At 36.2% G+C, this 26,044-nt stretch overlaps 1 protein-coding gene across 1 annotated transcript in view; it reads right to left on the bottom strand.

Moving 5' to 3' along the window:
* The window catches only part of orb2 (cytoplasmic polyadenylation element-binding protein orb2), a 164,717-nt gene that overhangs the window by 34,939 nt on the left and 103,734 nt on the right, over positions 1-26,044 (bottom strand). Inside the window, exon 3 of the mRNA XM_018503254.1 lies at positions 25,354-25,407. Within this exon, the coding sequence (XP_018358756.1) occupies positions 25,354-25,407 (54 nt within the window). The remainder of the gene's footprint in view (positions 1-25,353; positions 25,408-26,044) is intronic.

Raw genomic sequence — 26,044 nt, 5'->3', positions numbered from 1 at the left:
GCAGACAGAGGACATTGCAGGGCGATTTTGTGTGGCCTATACTGCACTATAAATAAAATAAAACGTAACGTGATCGCGCGAGTGCGTCTGCGCGTGTGGGATGCCATAATTTCCCGCAACGCGAATTTCTGCTTAAAACCGTGCATTTTGTTTCAAACAAATTTCATTTTGTCGACTAACCCAAATATGTAGTTCGCGCATATATTCATAAAGCTGTTCGCTAATCCAAATATTTAATGTAAATTATTTTATGACTTGAAAGCTCGGGGCAAATTTTCACGCGTGTGATAACAAAGATCTATTTCCATTAAAAATGGACATTTCGAGTGACTTTGTACGCTTTTACTTTAAACCAATTATTCAATAAACGGATATTAACACCGTAAATTTCATATTATTTCATTTAAAATATAAATATTCGAATGGAATATTTATTTATATTCGAGGTATATGTTAAATATAACAACCTGTTGATTGTATCTCGCTATTCACGATCCTGCACTTCTCCGATATTCATATGTATCCCCGATCTGCCCTGATCGTTGCTTCCCGAAACGACATGAAAAAGGGTTTGGATCGTCTCTCTCGTTCTACTCCGGTTTAGTAGCAAATTGGATCTGTTCATTTGTATAGAACAAAAATTTATCGCAACGCGAGAGCGGAGAATCGCACCCGACTAGACAATGTTTCAGCCATAACACTCGATGGCGGCTATGCGCCCCTGCGCGGCCGGTCGTTTTCGGTTTACAGCGGCCATCGCAATGAATCGCGGCGGAAAGGGTGAAAAACACTCGGGTACGGCTGAACAAGTCCCTCGAATGTAGACGCGAATCAAGTTTGTGACGCGTGAAGGGTGGGATAAGCATTGCACCGAGGAGATAACACTGGGGCGAGGAAAAAGCTGGGAGAGAAAAATGCTATCTTTATGTCATCATTTAGAAGAAACAAGAGAAAATTGAAAGATTTTGTTTATGCGATAAGATTCTGTTTACGTAAGCACGATATCAATGACGTTATTAATCGAGACAAATATATATGGATAAACATATTGAGAAGAAGAAGAGGAGAGGAAAAAAAGCATAATTTAATCCAATTTAACTCTCTAGGAACGGCATCGTTTTGTTAAAAAAAAACATTTTTATACTGCTTTGTTAAAAAATAATTTGTAAATGGAAAATCTATCGATATGTATCAATGAATATCAATGTATAACCTGTCTAACGAGTAGAAAAATTATATTTCAGTGTTCAATGCTGCATACGTTTCCATCTTCAGTTTTTAAGTACTTGTAACTAATATATATACATATATATATATATTTGCATAAAACTCGAATTTACTTCAAATTTATCATGAATTTAATTTTAAAGTGAACGTTGCAAAGCAACACTCGCTCTTCAAGGATTGATAAAAATAAAAAGATATGTCTACTTCTAATTTTCGAAAGTTTGAACATGTGAGTTATGACGGAGCCTTGTGTCTCATAATAATAAATTAAAACGGCAATTTAGACATTTTCTTCGTTAACATGTAATTTACGGCCACGCCGCCGTAATTCGCATAATAATATCTACTCTGCAACGATAATTCACATTTCGATAAATGGCGCGAAACTCAAATGTTGCCGCTCATCTCCAACGAGTTCAGTCACGCGTGAACATCGATTCGCTCCGTGCTAGATGTTAACCAGATCGATATCTCCCGTCGATTAATTGGCCGTCATATTGGGGCCGTTGCCACGTCAGAGAGAAAAAGGTGTCCGTTGCAACAAATGACGCTTCAGGTTATTCTCCAGAAAACACACCAAGTCAAGAGAAAGTCACAATGACTTCATTTTGACATCATGAAAGTCAAAATAATGATTTTTTATTACGAAATTTGACTATTTATCGACATTAAGAAATTAATCCCCCAGATTGGGGGTTGGACATTAGGCTAACGACTTAATTTCAGAAAAATCTCAGTCTCAAGATAGGGAATCCAAGGCTCGAACTATAGCGCCATAGAAGAATATTGACGTTAAGGATCAAAATAAAATCATTTTGATTCGTTATTGACATTTGTGTATACCTTTGGGATCTCTTCAGGAACCATCACTCGGATGCACTCGTAGCATGTGATGCGCGTCCATGATGCTGCAAATGGACCGGCAGCTCAGTAATGCTCAAGCAATGTGAACCCGGAAACGCGGAGAACGATCGCATTCTTCCGTGCCGTTTTGTATTGTCGCGCGTTTGCGTTGTCCAGGCGGAAAATGCTTCCTTCAAAGACGATGGGAATGTCGTCATTGTCGTCAACGTTGTCGAGAATACGCTCCAAAGAGCGTGGCAGCTACTGTGCGATCGGAAGCGGGTGATGTTCCCACGAAGAGTAGGAGCACCGGATGTAACGGTGCGCGCGGAACAACGAGGAGATGACAGTGGCCGCGTGCCGGTCGATAAACGATCCGACCGTCATAGATAATTTGCGAGTATTAATTACGAGATACGTAAGACCTTGCAAATTTTTCTCGCATTAATGTGTTGCTATGTTAAGTTATTACATATTACAATATGATTATTATGTTCTGCGGAGTTACATCGCTCAATTGCTAAAACAAAGTCATTTTTTTTTGCAGAAAAAGAACAAAAACGTAAAGAAAAAAGAAAACACATTTTAAATATATGATTTTATTCCTCTATAATCAGTTATTGCATAAAGATGTATTTATTGCATTTCAAAATTAATATTACAAAATTTTAATGATTTAAAGTGTTGAAACTTATTTTCTGGGAAACTTTGTTATTTAAGTGATGTTGTTATTGTAGCAAATGAGCAATGTGTAATTATTAAAACGTTCATTAAACTTATAGCAAATAGCACTAGAAATAGTTTCGGCGTTACATTCTCTTTGGGAGAATTTGCCGTTGGCAAATAATTTCTACATAAGGGAAAAAATACTGTAGCATAGTGAATGGGACTGGAGTATTAATTACGAGATACCTTGCAAACTAACTCGCACATTAAAATTGCTATTAAATTATTACATATTACGATATTATTATTATATCCCGGAGTTATACGTAATTATTAAAATATGTACTAAACCTACATGAGATATTGCCCTGAAATGATAGTTCCGGCATTTTTCAACTTTACATTCTCTTTAGAAGAGAATTTACTATTGACAAATAATTTCTACATAAGAAAAAAAATATACCACAACGGTGAGTGAATGGGACTTATAGAGGGTGAATCGGGGATTGATTGAAAAAAAACTCGCTCGCTAACTTTGTTCCCGTTCACTTCAACTTACTTTCCTATCCAATTACTATACTTTCCCCGGAGCGTGAACTTTTACCTTCCATCAGTCTTATTTCACTCAACGTCATCGTAATGTAAATCAACGCAAGTCGTCATCACGGAACATCTGCCGTCTGTAAAATCTCAATTAACAAAATCGCTAGCAGTATATTACGTGGAGAAAGCTCTTTTGGTTTAAACGATCTTGATTAAAATACAATAAACAATCAATTAATACCGCCGATGCGGTAAAAGCTTTATTGAACGACAAGATTAAGGAAGTAATAATGTCAGCTAGATTGAACGTCGTTCCCTGAGTTGAGCTAGCGATAATGATGTCGGGGGCGAGGCAGCAATTAAAATGTTACTAGTGACATGACGATCACTTTCTGCCTTCTTCGTCGCAGATCACAGTCTGGCGTACCACTCAGACGTCGTGGCAACCGCACGTACTGCGAGAATTCGTAATTACAGGCGCTTATCAACGACTTTAGAAAATTCTGCGAACTAATGAGTGCGCGTCTCAAGAGACGCTCTCGCGCCGTCGTCATCCTCGTGGTTGTCGCCTCTCAACTTTGTCCCGACCCTTTTTACCCTATCCAAAGCTCGACCCAGCCTAGACGAGGTACTTCCCCAACCTCGACCATGAGCACCCCTCTTCCGCTGTGTCGCAACGAGAGAGCTGCGTCAGCTGTGCGATTGTGTGATTCGTCCTCGACGTCGTCGACGCGTTCACTCGGGGGAATTAGGCGTATTTTAACGACGGATAAGTAAGGCCGGAGGGTGAATAGAATTAACATTAGAAACTGGTATGCCGGAAGTAATATAATTATTTATGAGATATATAAACGTAATGGCTCACTAGCGAAAAGTATCGGATTAGGATCGGGTCAATTAAACATAAGATAATAACGGATCAATAAAATGAGAAAGTAAATTGAATTGAAATTGCTGTTATTAAATACCATGTGCTTAGAATATGCTAAATAAATATATTAAGTATACTGAGAAAAAAATGCTGTTGATTCAATTAAAGTCTATATTACGGGCGGTTATTAACATAAGTAATTAATTCATGTATATTTTTATTGACATAAAAAGGCATAAATTATTATTTTAATAATCAAGCTTTTATGTCAATAAAAATATACATGAATTAATTACTTATGTTAGTGAAAGCCCGTAATATAGACTTTAATTGAATCAACAGCATTTTTTTCCTCAGTGTACAGATATTTATCAAATTGTAAAGTGTAAAATAATTTTATTTTTTAATGACAAAAAGATTTGCAGAAACTGAAGTAAATTGGACATAGTTGCGACGACTAAACGTAACCAGACGGTAATTTAAATTAAAGTTAAAATTCTGCTACGACGACGGAATAATAAATTTGTATAAAAAATTACTTTTTGATGACCTAGGAAGTCTGCGGTAAATTGAAATGAGTGGAAGTAAATTAGCGAGCAAGTCTTTAATTTAAAATCCGCTTCGTTTTACATTTTCGTCCGTCGTTATTATACTAACAAACGTTTCTCCTCGTGCTTTTCATCGAAAAAGCAAGATCCGTAACGAGATGCAGCTGTATAATTCAAAAAGTCTGAAACCGGTATGAAATATGATTGAACAGAGTAATCCTGTATCTTCATACCGCACGATCGTATAGGTCGATTTACATTCCCGAACGATTTTATATGGTGAAACGAAGGATCGTTTTTCCCATTTAATTTCACTCCTTAACAACCATCTTGACCTTTTCGGTCCGTCCTTCCTATTGCAAATTCCTTTCATAAAAAGACGATGCTCAGAAAATTAAAGATTTGTACGATCAATGAACGTATAAATAAAACAGTATTTGTTTCATTTTTTATGACTATTCTACCAATGTAATTCAATTTTAATCTTGGTTCAATTAACCCTCTTCATCTTTTTCTCCCTAGTTTTAAGAATTAGAAAAAGATAAAGAGCAAGTTAAATTCAGGTAAAAGTTTATCTACATTGATAAAAACGAGCATTATCTAGATATCTTCGGTGCGTTTTTGTTATATTATGCAGTAATCGCATTGCATCCCTATCTCTCTAATGCTAATTTCGGTTCAACTTATTCATCTTTTCCTAATTTTTTAAAATTAAAAAAAGATGAAGAGTTAGTTGAATCAAGATCAAAATTAAACTACATTGGCAGATAAGGACCTTTGTCACCACTCGTAGTAATGCCAACTAGTTAGTAGTGCCAATTAGTTAGTTGAATATATCACACCTCTCTCTTCCTTATCTAAGACAATTGTGCCATTATTACGAGTTAACTGTTGGTTAGCTTAACTGGAGATTGATGAAAGACATATGCAAATCTGGCAATTTGTTGATGACTCAATTTTGACTTGCATGGAGGATATATACACTAAATTTGTATTTCAATGCTGAGGAGGACTTTAAAGTAAGTCGAAACGTACAAATTATTTGGATGACATCATAAATTGAATAAAGAAGTAAAAATTTTTTACTTTATTACTTTGTGTATTATTATGCTCATATATGTGATAATTATGCTCATTCACCCTATTAGTTTCTACATTTAATTTTAATGAAAGAAGTCCTAAAGCAAGGACCAAATTAGAAGAGATTAGATAAATATTTTTATATTTTATTTTTTATTTATAGTATTTTTCCCTTACGCGCGTAGGATGTATGATTTACCGTTATCATAGACAATTAGTCATAATTATTGACAATTTGTAAAAATAATCCTCGAATTACACATTCACCCTAGAATCTCACATCACCTTGGTGCTTAGTCCTATGTATTAATTTCCCATGTCGAGTGTCGCACGCGACAATCTCTTCCGCACGCGTGACGAAGAAAGATCTGGCTCATTGTTCCTAATGACAATGTGCATGATTATGCGTCGCGGCGAGGCGAGCGACTCTTTCCCGGAATCGTCTGACGATGATAGCACAATTTGTCGCCGTATTCCGCGAATATAGTCAACTGCATCGTCGCCGTACTATGTCGCGGTTGTAAAGCGTTCCCACGACGCGAAGCTCGATTTTTCGCCAGGCTTGTTAATTGCCTGTCCGCCGTGTGATTTACAAACAGCAGTAAACACGAACGCGCTTGACAGACGGCCGACAAGACAAGCCTATCGAGGATAATATTCTAGCCTAGAGGAGGACTCTCTTGGATGACCCGCACGTTCGCAACACTTGGCACTGAGGTAACGAAAAATGGTTAAGTCTTCCGCTACCAATGGGATTATCCCAGAGCAGCTTTCCCACAATATTCTGATAAATTATTTTCGTTATCATCTCGCATTTTACTTTCACGTCATATCGATATACGAGAGATGATAACAAAAATTATTTATCTGAAATAAATACATGACGGAAAGAAAGTGTTGCACTAGAATATTATTCTTACTTTCTATTCGAATTTTTATTTCACTTTCAAATCAGGCGCGTTTAACAATTTTAATTACCTTGTAAAGTATTGCTCCGCGCGCGCGCGCGCAATGTATTGTATATATGCATCCTAATGTATAAATCAATGAAAAAGATTTCTTTGAATTTAAAATTCAAGTACTTGAGAAGCGATAAATTTACTCCAAAGCGAGATTTTCCAGCGTTTTAATTAAAATATATAGAAATGGGAACGCGAACATCTTACTTTCTCACATTTTCATTAACTTCTGCGATGAAGGGGAGTCGAAGGGTGCTCGAAACGTCTCGAGAAAGATCGTAAAGAAATTGAAGTTCGCTGAAAGAATGTCCATTTTTTTTATACGCGCTGCACATGCCTCATTTTCTGTTCAGATAGCGCAGGTGGGCGCACACGCCTGCGTGTGCCGTAAAGAATCCGCGCGCGTTGCACTCTTGACCTTTCGAGAGTCTTGTGCAACCGAAACCGCGGGACGTCGCGTGCGGCCGTCGTAACCGAGAGAAAAGGGAGCGGGGAGGGTGGGGCACGACATTTCAGCGATGCTCTGAGGTTACGAACACCCTCAGCAATGCATCACGGTGCATCTCGCTCGGATACTCTCTCTCTCTCTTTCTCCGTCACTCCTTATTTTACGACAGAGATAGGAAAATTAAGGTCTCCTGAAAACCGAGAGAGGAAAGATTTCTCATTCCTTGTAAAAGACGCAGGCACTAATTATATGGAAAATTAGGTCTCAACGGAATAAGTTAGTTTTTACATATAAAGTAGTTTAAAATATGAATAAATGATGTAGACACAAGGCTCACTAATAAATTATAATTTTTGAGCGGTGATGTATCAAAGGTAAAATTTGTGCTTATGAAAAGAACGATTTTACTAAAGTATAGAAAAATTTAGATACAGATTTAAAAATAATTTTGTTAGATCTCTCTCTGCAAAATAATTATGTAGGAATCATCAAGTATGATGAATAATACTGCAAAAGTTTTGATATTCTAGCAATAAGTTTGAGTATCCTATATAATTTTTTTGATGGTCCAACAAAATTATTTTCAAATCTGAATTTAGCTGAATTTTCAGATATTTCAGCAAAACCCTTCCATACAGAGTACCTTTGATACACCACAGCTCAAATCCATTAGCTTTTTGTCTATTTTTTATTCATCATATTACGCTATATTAAGGCTGTCTTTGTAAACTCGGGTGTTTCCGTGTATCATCTTATCCTTGTTTAACATTGAGTGAATAACAAGGATAAAACGATACACGGGGGTACTCAGATGATATTTCCGAACGCAGTCTGTATGTGAAAATTATAACTTATTTCACCGGGACTTAATTTTCCATATGAGTAGTTTTCGATATAAGTTTTCATAAATAAATAGCGGGTCCTTTTGCGTTGTTTATCGAACAGAATCACGACTGCGAGTTCCTCGAAAAATTTAAGCAATTAATTGAAAGGAGACAAAGATAAATTACTGCAGAGTGAGCACGATCATGTGATTAATTTATATCAATTCGAACAGTATAGTAGTCATAATGACGAAAGCAAGGTCATTATTGTCGCTTTCGCTCTAAGAGTGGCGAAGGAGGAAATGTATGCACATCATTAGCATACGTTTTGCCTAAGGTTGTCGTTATTAATAGCTGATATTTTTAGCAGTTAATATTTCAGCTCGGATGTAACTGCGATTGAAGATGTGATCGTGACGCAGGAAGTATCTTAGATAAGATAAGCGAGATTTGCTTTATACATGTGCTACGACTTTCTCCGGCTACTTTGGATCATACTGCCGCGAAGTGAAGAACATGTCGGTCACAAGATTTTTTTCCTCTTTTTTTTTACAGTTTAAAGAGCGTCGACCACTTCTTGAAAGTGGTCGCCTGCTCTTAATACTGGACGCGTCCTGTTGCTCGTTAGCGTTGCAAGCTGGTTCTCTTATACCAGTTCCTCCCACCTATTTGCTCTCTAGTTTTATATTTTTCCTTTTCTTTCCTTCTAATTCTCGCTAACCGAGAAAGTTACGATTAACCAAAACGGAATGATAGTAGTAGCAAAACGCCAACCACTTTCATCCGCGATGAAATCGTGTTTTCTCGTTATCGCGCACGTATATCCAAATAGGTATTGAGACTGTTTAAAATGATAACATTTTAATTGTTTGCCTTATACGATTGTCAAAATGATAAAAAGATGATTAAAAAAAACAATATCCGCTTACAGCTATGCACAATCACGCATTGCGATCACAATATAATCAAGATAGAAGATTTTTATTTTAATAGAAGTATACAGTTAATATATACGCGTTTAATATTTCGGTTGAAACGGAAACAGATCATCATATTTTTATATCATCGACGCTAGAGTGCTAGAGCGATACGTAAATTTTACGTACGAGTGAGCGAGGTCATTGAACACTAAGCTATGTCTTCAGTGGTCATTAGGAAGTTAACTTGTCATGCTAAAAACTACTCTCTAAAATTTTTTAGAGAGAATTTTTAGAGTGAATTTTATTCTGAAGAGTGAGAGCTATCCCTCTTAAAGATTTAAAATTGAGCCACTCTTTTTCAAGACTGGCTCAATTTTTACTCTTTAGAGAGAGATTCCATTCCAAAAAATTTAAAGAGATAGGACAAACAAGCTTTTAAAAATTATCTGTTATATATCAATTTAGATTCCCTGATCGTCAGTATTATAACAGAGCGATAAGTGATTTTAATTTTTAAGCAATTTTATGTATGATTATTTTATGTTATTATATATATTCGATTTCAATGTTGATAAAAAAAATGAGATATATCTACATACACACATACATACACACACATAACATAATTCGATTATATACTCCAAATTATTTCAAGACTGAATTTGATAGTATTCTTTCTTTCCTTTTAAGCTAATAATTAGGATATTTGTGTTTATAAAAGATTATAAATATTTTCATTAAAAGTGTAAAATGTATAAAAACTTATATTACATTAATTAAGAGTGGCTTATTTCCTTATTGGAGTTATTAATGGGATAGCCGGAGTGAAATTATCCGAGTCTTTAAATATATAGGGATATTGTATAATAATAATAATGAAAAATAATGATAAAATGAAAATAAATCCAAGGTTTTTGATAGAAAAAAAGATATGGAAAGGTACTTTATATAAATCTCTATTTATTCCTGTTGGATTAGAAAATCCTAAATGTTGAAAAAATAAATAAATAAAAATAAGGAATATAATAATAAAAGGTAAAATAAAGTAAAATGAGAAGAATAGGTTTAAAGTAGAATTATTAATTGAGAATATATCATCCTCAAATTCATATTATTAATATATTGCCAATGTAAGAAATAGTTGATATAAGATTTGTAATTACTGAAATTTACGTATCAATAACCATGCAATCATTTAATAGTGGTAGTATTTTAGAATTAAATGATCTTTTCTTATTTCTCCTTAAGATTCATTTATCGCGGCTTAATAGTTTTAAGACCGATTTCTCATGCACGGCGCTCGATTTATCGCACGATGGAGGCTTCAGAGAATGAGCGCTTCCTTAAGCAAACGTTAAACGTCAAATACTTCCACGAATGTATTATTTGTATGTCGAGAGCGGTGTGTCGTAAGAGCCCCATTATCCATACGATTGCAAATATCGTGGATAAGTCTTACCTCGATCCACGATCGTACGAACGATTCGTAACGAGTGGTGTACCGTTACCGCGCGTTTCATCCGAACCGATCGAATAACCGAAGTACCGAGCACCGAGCTCGCTTCTCGCTTACCATCCTTCGATCAAACGATAAATATAATAGCGGGGTGAGGAGAAAGAGATGAAGAAACGGAGGGAGAAAGAGCGATCGTTAATCACACACGTCTGATTATCCGCCCATAAACCTGCTGAATGGGAAGAACGTCTTAAGCAGGAAGTCACGCTAGTTTCACGCTGCATTCGATAGATGCACAAAAAATCGATCTGAAACTTGATCCTAATCCGACGATAATTAATACCTCGTATACGCATAATATATTTAACTATATGCTAAGACTTTAAATCTCTCGCATAAGAGAAACTGTATACATTACTTTATATTGTTGTATATACCATTGCAATATAATATCGTAAATATCAATTCAAAAGTTAAACCTAGTAAAATAAAGATTTGATGTTTTAGATATAGAAAAATGTATATTATATGATACATCGATACATTTTCATAATAAAAAATAAACACTATTAATTTTGCATATCTATAGCATAATTTGGAACCTAAACTAACAATCACATCGTTTACAGTTTTCAATTTTTAAGTGGTAGGTAGGTGGAATGGTCATAACATTTCAGGTACAATTTTCTTTAAAATCTTGTTGTGGAAAAGAAAAAAGTATTGCTCAAATGGCCAGAAATCTTAAAATTTATTACTTTTATATTCTTCTATCTTATAAAGATATAATTAATGTAAATTTAATTATAACAATATTTACTAATAAAAATATAACTATAAAATTAAAAATTTGTTGAGTGTTCTACTATTCCATCTATCAACGTTCCATTAACATTCCATCTATCAACTTCTGTATCTTTAAACTATCTATCTACTAAAAGGTTGATTGCATTTATCTGACAACAGAGATTTCTTTCTGTGCCTGGATATTGTTCTGTTTATCGAATACGAGGAAAATTTCGTCGTGTTCGTAGAGGCTCGTCTTAACATGGGGACACGACTTGCTTCACAAGTGTTATCAAGGTCGATGATATCGAGGGATCATTCTTCGTAGAGCAGAGAGAAGAGAGAAACTGATACACAACCCAGAAGCAGATCCTATGCATCTGTTCTTCGCACACACATACACATACGTGCCTGAGGCACATTACGGCACACGCGTCACTAAAATAGGCGCCTATTCTCTTGTATGGTAAAAGTAGTTCACGATGCAAATTGTGTCACGTGATCGACGACACGAATGGAACACGCGGTAATTGGCTTTAATTGCCTCGCGGTATGATAATGTCGGGTACAATCATCGATTTTAATTGGCTAAAGGTCCACTTTTATCGTCCTTCAGGAAGCGGGTTAATCGCATCTTAAAAACAGAAAGAAAGAAAAAGAGAGCTTTGTAGACATAATTTAATTTCTTTCTAAAACTAGTTTTTATCTACATCTCAGAAAAGTCGTCATTTTTATAATTCAATATATATTTAAATAACTCTCTGATAAAACATAATTGTTAGATAACGCGATAAATGACACAAAGTCTTTATTAATCGCGAGTGAATTATGAGGTTTATGCAACAGATAAATGAAAAAAAACTTTATCTTATTATTCTTAGATAAATGAAGTCTGCTTTCTGATTTTCAATTTTATTTACAGATAATGAAATTGTATAATGTCGTTAAAGAATATTCATAATATAATTAAAACTTTAAGTTATCTTTTTCTAAAAGAAGATTTCTTTTCTTACATTAGACAATTATATTTAATTTTTTTTTTTTTATAAAACAAATCTCCTGTTATATATGAAGGTGTCTTTCTACGAATCCAGGATCAATTAACTCACGTTATACTTAGCACAATTTCCGCTTTCGAGTAAAATTGTGTTCAGTGTTAAGCTTTCCTTCAACCGTAGGCCCGCATGATGTACAGCATTCACGTTTCGTCTATCAGAGTTAAATCCGGAACACAGTTGATTTTACGGGGGCCATATTGAATCTACTATATATATTGCCAACTACTCGGCCACAATAACTGCGGCACGAGATATCGTGCCATTCACGCGACACACTGCAGCGTTCGCGTTTTCAGAACCTGGTTTCTAAAACTGTCAGTAATAACATTCAGACTGGCGTGAGTTTTACTTCGCGATATGTAATTGCAATTTAAAATCAAATAATACCGATATATTTCGAGTCATCATAATCAACTTTCCAAGCGCGATGGAAATGTCACCCAATGTGTCATCGTATTTATTAAACTATCGCAAATGGAAATATAAAAGAAAATTTATTATAATTTGTACACGATGCCCGGAAAATTGAAGCCAAACTTATATATGTTAATAAGATCGAATACACTTTACAAATAGCGGTGTCTATATAATTCTCACTACGTTGATGTTAATATTAACACCAATACGTTGTGGTTAATTTTAACACCATGGGTTTTAAATCCATACCATTAATATTAACACTAACACAGTGAAAATTATAGACACTGCATGGGTGTTAAATTCGTACAACATTTTTTAGAGTGAAGGTGAAAAAAGAGAGAGATCATGTAAACTTACGTATATTTAAAAATGTTTTCATAATAAATATAAATAACAGAATAAATTACATACTCTTTCTACTCCGTAGACATTTTGATACGATAGAGCATAAATTTAAATATTTCCATTAAATTATCAAAAAAATAAATAAAAATTTCATGGCATTGGGTGAATACTGAATAGACCCCGTAACAAGACAAACACGCGAGTGAATCATTCGTTGCGACAGCTTTTTCATGGCCTGGCGTTCAGGCGCTGAATTCAGATAAATAGATAAATATCTATTGTGTAAGGAAATGACAGCGGTTGCGAGAAACTTCGTCAAGGATGCGAGGAATGTGGGACAAGGGGAATCCCGTACCTTGACTTCACCGGGTTGTGCAACGGCGCCCATCGGTTTAATCAGACTCGTAAAATCCTCCGGATCGATCGATCAGGCGACACTAATAAGCGTGAAATTCACTCGGAAGCGGACGCGTCTTAAGCTGTTTGCTTGACGCTCAGACCGTATCAGGCATCTGTGATACTTAAGAAAGTATCCCATTAACGGACACGAAAGTTCCTATTACTTGATGGGACCAATATAAGAGCGTTATTATTATTATGGTGTTATTGACCGAGTAACGTCTAATCAATGGGAGCAAATAATATAGATGAGTCAATGTTTAGTCCATAAGCGTAAATAATCAAGACAGTAGCGTCTCACCGCTCCTAAGTATAGGGTAAATGTGAAATAAATGATAATCCACGATGATAGACGCCGAGCAATAATACTTCCGATTTAATTAAATATCCGCCATGTTAATCAGCACCTCCGACTGAAAACGTATCTCGCTGCTACGCGAGATAACGAAGTTTATACTACGCGTTCTTACTTCGGGATCTTCGGGGTCTAATCAGGCCGATGAAACACTGTAATTTACCGCGTCGCAGTTAGACTCTCATTACTCCACTCGAAATAATGAAGCGTTACTTGTACTCGACTCGCCGATCTCCTATATTAAGGGCGGCGATTCGCTTGCGCGATTTATGGAGAGTAGAAATCGAGCGCGAAAACACGCAGCAGATACGAACGCTCGCGAATTTTGTCGTATATAGTATCAAATATCGTGATCAGAAATAACCATGATATTTGGTGGCGCACTAAAAGGCGCGATATTGAGATAAACAATGTAAATTCATCATGTCAGATTATACCTAATTTGAGTTATTTTTAATTGCTTTTCTATAAGTCGTCATTGCTCCAGCTTCTACTTAATAAATCGTTAATTTAATTAAACAACAATGAAATTAACAATGAAATTAAATAACCAATAGGAAATAAATGCCTTTAACGGTCTAGCTGGATTTTAAATGCTGTATAATTCTGTGTGAATTTATATACTACGTAGTTCTTTTTAAATTGTTCGCCGAAATGATTTTTCCGAGGATTTTTCAATTTTGAAATGCAAACTATACTGAACTACCGCAGTAATATCACGAGTTAAATTGACTAGCAATTTAACAATTCGATATTCTTATGCATCTTAGAACAATGTTAATAATGCTGAACGACATATTAAAATCTGTAAATAATTAATTTTTATTACAAAAAAATATTACCTCGATCGGGAGTTGAACCCGGATCTCTAGCATTCCGTGCAAATCTTTAGACCATCGAAATTAAATTAAACTCTCAAGAAAATATATATATTAAAATAAATAAAAAATACAAGTCAATGTAAGCCTGGACGATGTGTATTACATACAAATTTTACACACTATCGTCCGGTTTACATTAGCTCTCTCTTGTACTTTCTACTTATCTTAATAAACAACGTTCATATTAATGTATGCATTTAGTTGTATTTTGTAAACTAGACTTTATTATTTAGTATAAATACATATTAATGTGTGTGTTTATTTAAAACCAATCACAGAAATGAATTGATTTACATTTTGACACACGTAGAAATTAAAAATAAGAAAATGTTATTTAATTCAAAAGGATTGGATTATCAGTGTTCTTTGATATCTAAGTGAAGGAAGTCCATCGTGAATCTCAATTCATACGAGATTTTTCAACGAGTAACTAGAACGAGTAACATATCGCACGGCTGTGGCTATTTCTCGAATCGCCGCGTCGGCTCTTCTAACGATATCTTTTCATGCACTCTTGCAACAAACTCGTTGCGACGCGATACGCGAGCATAAACGAACATAGACAACACGTACATTTCTTCTTTTTCGAAACGACTACGACGATTTGCGAAGTATTGCGTCAAGCTGCACGGAACGTCCTCAGGAGGCGCCATTAAGCGTTATTATTGATGATTGCTAAATAATCTTAGTTAGAAATAATAAGATCATTACTGTTAATATAAATTTGATATAAATTGTGCTTAACATGTATAGAGAGGTAAAATGATAGTGGTGTAAGTCATTTTTTTAAACGTATCGATTTGAGATCATTGGTGCAGTCTGCTGTGAAACAAATATAAAAAAACCTTTTGTTTCTCAAAATCATAATTAAGTGTGAATTACCATCACGGCTCTCACTCCTCCATATATCAACATAGTTAATTTCTTTATAAATATTAATATATATATTTTAAAATCTTTTCTTATTTCATTCCTATTATTATCTTTCTATAAATAACTTGTAAAATTTAAGTACGGAAGTATTAGCTTGTTAAAGTATAGAAGTAAAAATATTTAAAAAAGTGTTGAAGGTCAAATATTAGTTGCTTAAATGCTTGTTGAAGTGTTTCCTGATCTTTCCTGATGATTTCCGAGACTTTATGGCACGATTTTATTGCGCGCGATAACGGCAACACTTTCGCGGTCGAAACCTTAAAGCCAGCTGCCACGTAGATTCATATCACAAGACCTGCATATATCCGAGGGCATCCAGATGCAGTCGTCCGTCGTGGGGTGGTATTTTGCTTGGCTAGTAGAGATTAAAGTAACCGAGCTACCGCAGCCCCCATAAATATTGAACGTCCCCCGGATTTATGGTCGTACCGAGGACGCCGGGTTACGTAGGAGGAAGTTATATGAGTTGCCCGCCTAAAACCGAGCAGAGGGACTGCTCCCGCAGGGGTCCGCCCGGCTTCTCCCGGCTTCTCCCGGCTTCTCCCGGTAACCGAGCACGCGGTCGCGAGAGAGCCCTTTGCACTGCAAAAGGCTCGGCTAATTAATGTATTGTTTCACCGGCTGCGGTCCGCGCGCCTCCGGAATCTGCATCCGCTGAATATGCAACATCGCCGTCCACAACCCGGAGAGCGTGGCTCCGGATTAGTGAGCCATGCTCATGCCCTATGCATACCTATCGACTTTCCCTCCTCGAGACGCAAAGAGACCGCAGCCCGACCCCGGATGCAAGGTAAGAGGCCAATTCCGCACGTCCTCTCGATTTTCGGGTCAAAAACAGAATTCGGGCAGCGACCCGAGAGACGTGCCTTCTTTTCTATTTCACGAGGAGTCGCACGGGAATCTATTAAACGCTAACGACACATTCCAGGAAAGTTGCAAGAGTCTTCTTAAAATATTTCGAGGAAACGGAATTATATACGAAGAATAACGTTTTGAGTGTTTCCCCCAAGGGAACAGTGTAATGCCCGTATCACACTAGCGATTGGAGATTGCGTTTGCGTTTGCGCTTGCGATTAGACGTTTTTCAATCACACTAGTGACGATCAGCGATTACATTTTGTCAGACATTTCCTGCAACACATATGAAAAAAAATTAAAAAATTATAAAAGAAGGAATTCACATTTTTATATTTGCATCGTCACTGAATTATAGATTTCACATTTTTCCAAGAGTTTCCAATTTGTCTTCAATATTCGTTTCGATACATGAACTGGTCACATGACTACAAAATCGCTTTATGGTTGCGTCTGCGTCTCGATTATGAAAAATAGACAGATGTCTAAACGGGAATCGTGAATCGCAATCACCAGAGCATCTCTTTTCTGATTGGTCGAAAAATAATCGCAGGCGCAAACGCGAACGCAGACGCAATCTCCAATCGCTAGTGTGATACAGGCATAATACAGTGAATCATTACATCTTTGCTGTTTGTCACCATTAAATAAGGATGAGATGATTAAATGCGTTACACTGCGTCCTTGCTGGAAAATGCCCGTTAAGAATAACGGAAATGTGTAGGACACCGTTGTGTTTCGCGAATTATTATTGCGCGATTACGTTGTCGTGTACACGTGCGAGTTAAACACGAATTGGTCCACGTGAAGCAGCGTGAAATTGGAAAGCCGACAATCCCGAGACGTTGCAAATATCATAATTACAAATTGCATACCTACTTCGTTCGTTTCCCTCTTTCGAATAACGAGCGCGCGGAGATAATAACCGCAACGTACCGGCCTCACGACTCTGATGAACGCGCGTGATAATAAAAAGAACCTCGTGTCATAACGGATAAAACGTTTTCCACCGCAATACGAACGTCATAATCGGACGAACGATCAGAGGAACCGCTTAATCCTCCAGGTACTTTGACAATCTCACAGACACGTAGGCGTGATTTCGCTCAGTCGCATAACATGATTTACGAGTTTACGCCTCGGTAAAGGTCAAAGGCTTTGCCTCGTGAATTGTTAGCGGGTATGCGTTACCTCGTTCACGCCGATTACCTACACGGTGATCAGACAGACGCGTAACATTCCACCGGTAGTTATGCAGTCGTTGCGAAAACAGTTGCTTCTCTCGGCGAGGAACTCGAACTTTCCGAGGACAACTCTGCGAATTATAAAAGTCTCCCCGAGGAGGCGCGCAACTTCGGACGACTGTAATTTTTACGATGGTTTGTGAATTTAACAAGACCGGTGCGCTTGACGAGAATAGATGTGAGATGAGGTAAAAATACGAGTAAAAATATAACTGCGTATAAACAGTTTCTCTTATTTAAGAGAAGTTATTTACCGAATATAATTTCTATTGCTTTCAAATTCAAATACTTTAGATATATTGGGTCGAAAACAAAAATTCATAACGCTGCTTTATTTTTATCATGCCTACACTGTTTTATATTTAATCATTATATCATTCGATAGAACAAAATTTCAACTTTAAGAATCTGTTTTTTGAATTACAGTATAATGATTTTTAACGGAATTAGAAAGTTTAAATAAGACATAGTGATCTTTTTTTATATAAATTTAAATTTAATTCATTTTTAACAAAGTTACAGCTGCTTGAATTTTGAAGTTCGTAGCACTACTACGAACATTTCCAACCCAATACTTCTGTCTGTCAGAATATTAAAATAAAAATCTACTATATAAAGACGATTTCAGTTAATGTGTAACGAGAATTTATAATAATAATAGCAAATACGATAAAAATATAATGACAATTATAAAAGTGTCAAGGGTTAATAAAATATATAAAAATATATTTAAAAATATAATCATTAAATATACACACAACCTTATAATTACACTTTTCATATCTGATACTGAAAATAACACTCATCACAACTTCTTGTACTCTTCTAAGATTATAAGTTATATTTTGGTGATTATAATTGTCAGTTTAAAGCCCAGACACAATGCGAAGTAACAGCGACAAAAACAGCGATAGGAATAGAAAAAAGCAACATATATTATTGTCGTCTCCCGTTGCACAATGCTGTGAAAGAGACAAAAAGGTCAACCAATTTGTTCAGGTACACTCTTCAATTTACTTCAAGATTATAGCATATAAAATTTAAACAAAATGAAAAATCTGAACGCTGATTGATAGGCTATAAAGCGATAAACACAGAATTCCAACTCGTCGGAAATTTATCACTATTGCCTTATTCTGTATTCCTATGTACAATAACGTATATATTCCCGAATGTAGGATTCCTTTGTTTCTATCGCTATCGCTATTGCTGTTATCTCGCATTGTGTTTAGGGCTTAAGAGGATTAATATATAATTTATGTTCGATTAATTATTCATTTATAAACTTATAAATATAGATTTATAAATATAGATTTTACGGTTTTTTTGTATAACATATATATTATGTAACTATTCTAATCTACTCATGTTCAGTTCAAGCGGTAAAAGCACATTCTTGCACAATATTATGTCGCTCTGTGTTCAGCGAAGGCAACGTTAAATCCGGTCAGGAAGTTAATTATCCGCAGTTACTATTGTGGAGAGCCTAACAACCATTCTTTTGAAATCCGTGTTGATTCTTCGAAAGAGCGCGAAGTTGCCACACGTGAAGCAACTTTATATCAGATGCGAGAAAGAAGAAAGAAAAAAAGCTTTAAATGTGTACGTATAATAAATATTTTTTGGTAATAAAAGGCAAAATACGTGTACGTAAATACCTCGTGCTTCTTTTCAGCTACGTGTTATTTAACCATTATGGCTAAGAATGGAAATAACGCATAATACAAGGCGACGTACTTGCCTGCATTTTAAGATGAATGCAGGTCGCAACCGAAAACTCTCCTCTTTCATATTAATTACGAAATATTCCGTATATGCGCGGCTGCATTTCACGCTGTAAGAGCCTCGCGTACGAACAATCGTCGGTCCCATCACCGAGGGACCTCGGGCATGTCTGTCACGCGTGCGGTTCCCCGTGCGTGCCCGTGTAATTTCAAGCCGCGTTCCCTGGCAAGAGGAATGACATCGTCGGGAGCATGTTGATAGAAAATTTTCGAGAGTAAGTGCTCTCTAAGGAACACGAAAGCAAATGACGGTATCGGTACTTTCTGATAAAATAAAAAGAATGTTTGGGCAATTGATGGTTAATTGAAACTAATATATGTATATTATTTTCAACGTTTAAAACTGATTTAAAAGTATAAGCGTTAATTATGTGAATCCTTATAAGTTTAAAAAGTGAAACCCGAAAAAAAAAACAAATATACATTTATGTGTATGTTAATATTTGAATCTGCCCAGATTGAATTTTATGCCGGTGTAAACTCTACAGATTAATAGAATTAAATGCAGTAAACGTGACGTTTCGATCGAACGTTTCTCTAAAACTACTTATAAAACTTGCAACCGTTTTTATTATTAACGGAAAATGTACCAGAAAGTATTTGCGGTCGCAGCGGTAATCGGATTTTCCGTAAGTACGCTAATCACGTTTGCACATAAATATAGATTCTTCCAACGTACTTTTCTCACGTGTGTTATAAATATAAAAGATTTGTAATAACCGCCGTTTCCCCCTCGCACAATCCTTGTGCGGAGCTCGTAAAAAAAATAATTTAATTAATCGTACACTGAAAAAAAATATAGTCAATTTTAATAAATATTTAGTTGAATACTGCCAACTAAATATTTATTAAGTATAAAGATATATTTATTTGATACAAGAAATATTAATTTGATTTAACAATCTTTTTTTTTAATGAACAAATATTTATTTATGGTAAGTAAATGTTTGTTTGGCAGTATTGAACTAAATATTTATTAAAATTGACTATATTTTTTTCTCAGTGTATTTAACGCGACAGACGCAACGTAGGTTCTCGTTAGAACCGGATACGGATCACGAATTACGCAACTATCTGCGGCGACAGGAATTCGCGCTGCACCTGCGAAACGCGATGTCATCAGACGTCATCAGCGAAATTCTTTTAGTCGGACGTGTGCACCTACAAGAGGAGTTCGCTCGTGCCGCAATGATTTTAACATTTCTTTTTAACATTTAATACCAACCATTTTATTACACGCACGCAATATAACGCCTCCATGGATTCTGTTCTAAGAAAACACGCGCATCGCGAGAGGATGCGATTAATATATGATAGCAAGACCTCTCTCGATCCGGTCTTGTTGAATATAAATCGCAAGTTACGTGCGATGAATTAAACGAGCAGGTATATGTTTTCCTTTCGTTGCACCTGTGTCTCCTTTTATACTCCAAGCATACGTTTCTCCGCGTGTAGAAAATAATAGACATTTTGCAAGAGCGTGCTCCGGATACGGTAAACGATAACGTCGCGCCGCGTCGAGTCGCGTGTATAGCGGATGAGCGTAGCGTGAATTTGGGACGAACGTGTATTGCCATAAGGATCTTTAGTTGTTTAACGATAAGTATTGAGGTTCTCTTTTACCGATTAGGGTATTCAAAATTTCTAAACACATACGTATTGCGGAAACGCAATGGCGAATAGGACGCGGAAATTCCGGCGATGGGTATATTATTTTATCGAAAAACGCGCACACAGGAGAGCGAAATGACTCATAGACCGTGGAAATCACAAAAAATCGGGAAGCGTAACCGGAGACGAACATTGTCAAAATATACCGGGGCCAACGTTCGGCGGGGAGGCGATTTCTACGAGCGGGTTTTCTAGGATGGATCAATATGTATGGTAATGCGGTCGCGCGGACTGTGTAGGTCTACACATCGGCATCATCGTTCTACGTGCACACGCGACCGTAACTGTATTATGCATGCGCGCGGTACGTGGTACGTGACTTTTCATATACGTATAATAAACATGTTACTTAGTGGCCTACGGAATATACCCGTACATATACGCGTATTATGGAGACACGTATTTATCCTGTCGAGAGACACGGTAGTGTCTCGCGCCAAGTGGGAGACCGCCCCGTGTCTTTACGCGAGTCAGCGAGTTGCGAGCATCCGAAATTATCGGTTTTTTAATAAAGGCTCGACCGATCGAGTTCTGAATATGAGCGCAATCGACAGCTTGGGTCCGAATTATATAATAAGCGTTTATTTTACCTGTACGTGTCCTATGAAGGGAGATATCGTGATGCGAAATCCGAAATGTCGAAATGTGAAAAACTTCATTTTGGAATGTTCAAAGTGAAACCGTTGCAGATTTAGGGCCATGACACATATCTAAATCAACGCATCAATCAATCATTCTGAATCCTTCCTTTCCTTTCACTTCACGGAAAAGAAGAATTGTGGTTAATTCTCTTATGCACTATGCGTTAAGCCATAGGTTCCTAACGTGGGGGAACCTATCACCCCCCCCCCCTCCCCCCGGTGGGTGCTGATAGTCCTAAGAACAGTAGGAGGAACAAGTGGGCAAAAAAACACGCCTGAGAAATTTAATCCCCTAAATATTTTCTAAACAAACATTTAAACGTTCACTTGATTATACAAATATTACAAATGGCAAACATTTAGTAATAGACGCAAAAAATGAATAGAGCAATTATCTCAAGATTGCAATAATCAATTTGGACAATATTATTACGATTGATTGATACTGAACAATAACGGAATGGAAGTTATTTTTCAAAAAAATGAAGAGAAAAGTAATTCGGAATTTATAACTCATTATGTATAATTTAAATTTTATTATTAACCGATTTGGCGTTGCGAAATTTTTTAATTTTTATTTTTAACAGGTTTATCGATACGGCGCCATCGGTAGCCTCATAACGCATACATATAAAAGTTTAATAAAGTCAGAGAATCAAATAAATTTCTTTTAAAGAACAGTAATATAATTCGCAATATTTTTTCTGGAAAGATATTACAAATACTTGCGGCTAAAAGCGAATAAAATATTACTTAAATAAATTCATTATGTAGCCGTAACGATCGCATACCGAATAAGTTTCATTATGCATTGGAATAGAAATATTCTGATATGCAGTTATAATACTATTAATATTACCGATAAAAATTTATGAAGTATTAAAGAGAAGGGCCTGATATAGTGATGACTGTGACGATTCTAAAGTATACCACCATATAGATATGAAGGATAGATTAGAGAAGGATTTAGCTGTATCGAATTTTCATGATGCACAGTCGAGACTGCAGACAAATGATAACCGATGCCCAGACATTTCCGGACTCATTGGGTCGAAAATTGAAGTCTTTAATATGTAACGAAACGCGACGTACTGAGCAAACTTATAAAGTTAAAAGCGCTTTGAAGGAATAAGAGATTCTCAACTTCATTAACCATTCAGTTAAGGAGGTGTGATAACACGTTTCATTTAAAAAGCAAGAGCGAAGAATCATAAACGAATTAAAGCCATGGATTATGAACTTCTTCAAGATAAACTCATATTTAAGATAAACTCAATTATTCGACTTCACTTAATTAATTATCTGCCTCTATGAAACTATTTTAGAAGTTTAATAGAATTAAGAGAGTTACAGTTTTCTTCCTGAAAGTTTTCCAAATTTCTAACACGTTTTAAAAAAAGTTTCAAGCAATAACTATTATATATATTGTAATTAACACGTATAGAATATGTAACGCAATAATGAGATATTTTTAAATCCAATATCTCTCTCTCTCTCTCTCTCTCTCTCTCTCTCTCTCTCTCTCTCTTAGAAATATTACAAAATGGTCGAATTTCAGCCGATGTCGATAAATATTTATTATACGCAACGTACGTGTGTGCAAATGCGAGGTCTTATTTCGAAGTCTCAAAATGGCAGAGTTAATTAGCCTATTCGCGTTCGTCTCATAGTTATTCCGGGTGAAAAGTCTCTGACCGAGATAACCGGGTGCGTGTTTGTTTCTTTCCGTTCGTTAATGCCAGCGTATAATGACCACGTCCGTCGAAGCAGTCGTCGATTAATTTCGACCTTAGGACAAGATTTCCCGGATACATACTGCGCGCAACGACGCATCGTTAATGAGCTATAAAAAAAACAATAAATGTCTTTGCGCCATGTATTGAATAAATTTTCAACAGTGGTTAATAACATATCGCTGTTTATGCAATTTTCTAAACAATATACATATATAATAACGTAAAAGAAATTTAAAATGTATAAAAATGTTATAACTCACAATATGTAACTTACAAAATGTATCTTTTTAAAAACTTTTAAATAGTTATTCTTTGAGACATTTCATACATATATACTTATATAATTGCCAAATTTAAAAAAACTTTTTCGTTTACATATTGCAGAGTAGGTAATAGGGAGTTTTTGCAATAATGTAAATCCAGATACGGTGAACGCTAAAGTGACGTTATCCTTTTCTTAATTAATTGTTAAGAAGAAGATAACCTTATCTTAGCGTTCACCGTATCTGGATAAATGATATTGCAAAAACTTCCTAATTAATATTTTTAATTAACGTTCTTAAATTGTGATAGTGCTTTTTAACAGTTTAGGAGAACATAAGAAATCTGAAAATCTCGATCAATAAAAAGATAATTCTCATATAATATATAACAACACATTTTACACACTGATGAAATTTTACGCGAATCCAAGATTGACTTGGGGATATCCTCTTAGAGATGTTCAGAGAATAAAATCCTAAACGCCCCATGAGAAACGTGGTAATTACTTTTAGATTCTCGCGACGTTATGAAAATAAATCTGTCCTTCTCGCGCTCGTGAGCGCGATTGCGTTTCCCGGTAAGCCTTTGTGGTGTTAATGACGAACACCACGAAGAGAAATTGCACCGGGACATCTTTACGATCGAAACCCCGGTGCGCGGCGCTGAAGATCAACGACACGAACGAACAACGAACACGGACGGGCCGCACACATTACGAGATTTAATTAAAGTGCCTGATGTATTTATCAACCCTCTTTCTTGAAAGCAATACAATCCGCTTAAGAAAATTCGTTCTGCGCGTTTCCTTGGCGAGACAAACGGGGCAAAATCAAGGTGATTCACATAGAACGTTCCAATACAAAGTCTCGAAAGGGTAAGACGACTCTGACTACGTATCGCGTTCCAGTATCTTCGCGAAACGTCGACGGTACCATCTGAAATTGCTGCAAGGAATTGGTGCTAAAACATCGACGCTAAAAATGTTAACGAGCTCAAACGAGTCTACATATATTTTTGCGGTCATACGAGAACGAGAGAGGTAGACGGGTTAGCATTTTACATAACGATTTATGAGCCAATATACCCATCAATTTACAAGCACGGAATCTTCGGATGTGTATTTGCGCTCGCGCTAGCCTTGTTAGTTCAACTCACGGGAGCGCAAAAAGCCGCGACGAACCCTTCACTCTCGCGTGAAATTTACGGTGCGGCGGCGACGGCGACGCGGCGCTCGCGCTAAATCAAAAACAGTATTTTTGCCGCGACTCGGCTCGGCTACGGTAGCAAAGTACAGGTTGCGAAGCTAGTCCTTCCCCGGTGGTGATTACGATGAAGAAAGAGGAAGTGAACGTCGCGCGGAGGAGGGCCACGTTTCCCCGATTGCCGCCTAGCCAGGAAGACAGGCATACCTCTCTTGCACCGGGGAGGTATTACATAACTATAAATTTTAATTGAATCCGCGGGCCGCGTGGCTCTCCTCCCTCCGGTGATCATCTTCTGGCAATAAACGTAACGCAGGACGTATATACCCGCGTGCGAGGGATGCACGAGGGGAATACAGAGAGAGGAAAGAGGAATTAACAACTAGTTTTCACTTACCATGTAGCTGCGCGAGCGACTGCAACGTGTTGGCGGTGTTGCAGTTTATGAATCCTGAAACAGAAATAGAAAATATGCCGTTAGAAGGAAAATACTTGTATATATTAATATCGATGTTATTTGGCTGTATTTTAAGAAAAATTGAGGCGATTGGGGGAGAGATAAAAAAATGGATTAAAATATAAAATATTTGAAGCTTTTGGTAAGATAATCGATAAAAAATTGAAGATTGAAAACGAAGTTACTCTACTTTTTTTGTAACTGATTAACGTTACGTTAATCAGATTAAAAGGACAGTTTATTTATTGTCTAATTTATTTCTAAATCTTAATTTGAACGCGCAAAATTATCGAGATGTTATGCAACCAGAGTTCTGCTAATTTATACAAAGCTTATAAATTTGCAAAATGAAGTAATATATAATACCACTCGTAAAATGCATGTAACTCTGCATTACGCTGTGTAATAGTAAAAGTAATTGGAAACTAAAATTTACTGCAAATTGATTAATTAATTTAGAAATTGTATAGAGTACAGAGAGCGCGTAATTGTGTATATTACACATCGCGTAATTAAACTGTACACAAACATATAGGCGAAACTATTCGAAAATTTATTGAGAATGAATTAATTAATTTCTGTTATCAGAAAAACATTATTATCCCGGAACAAAAACTAATATCCTAGAATA

This window comes from Trachymyrmex cornetzi, unplaced genomic scaffold (genome assembly GCF_001594075.2).
Source record: "Trachymyrmex cornetzi isolate Tcor2-1 unplaced genomic scaffold, Tcor1.1 scaffold156, whole genome shotgun sequence".
Lineage (NCBI taxonomy): Eukaryota > Metazoa > Arthropoda > Insecta > Hymenoptera > Formicidae > Trachymyrmex > Trachymyrmex cornetzi.
The sequence above is the reverse complement of the archived record's forward strand: the minus strand, read 5'-3'. Positions and strand labels throughout refer to the sequence as shown.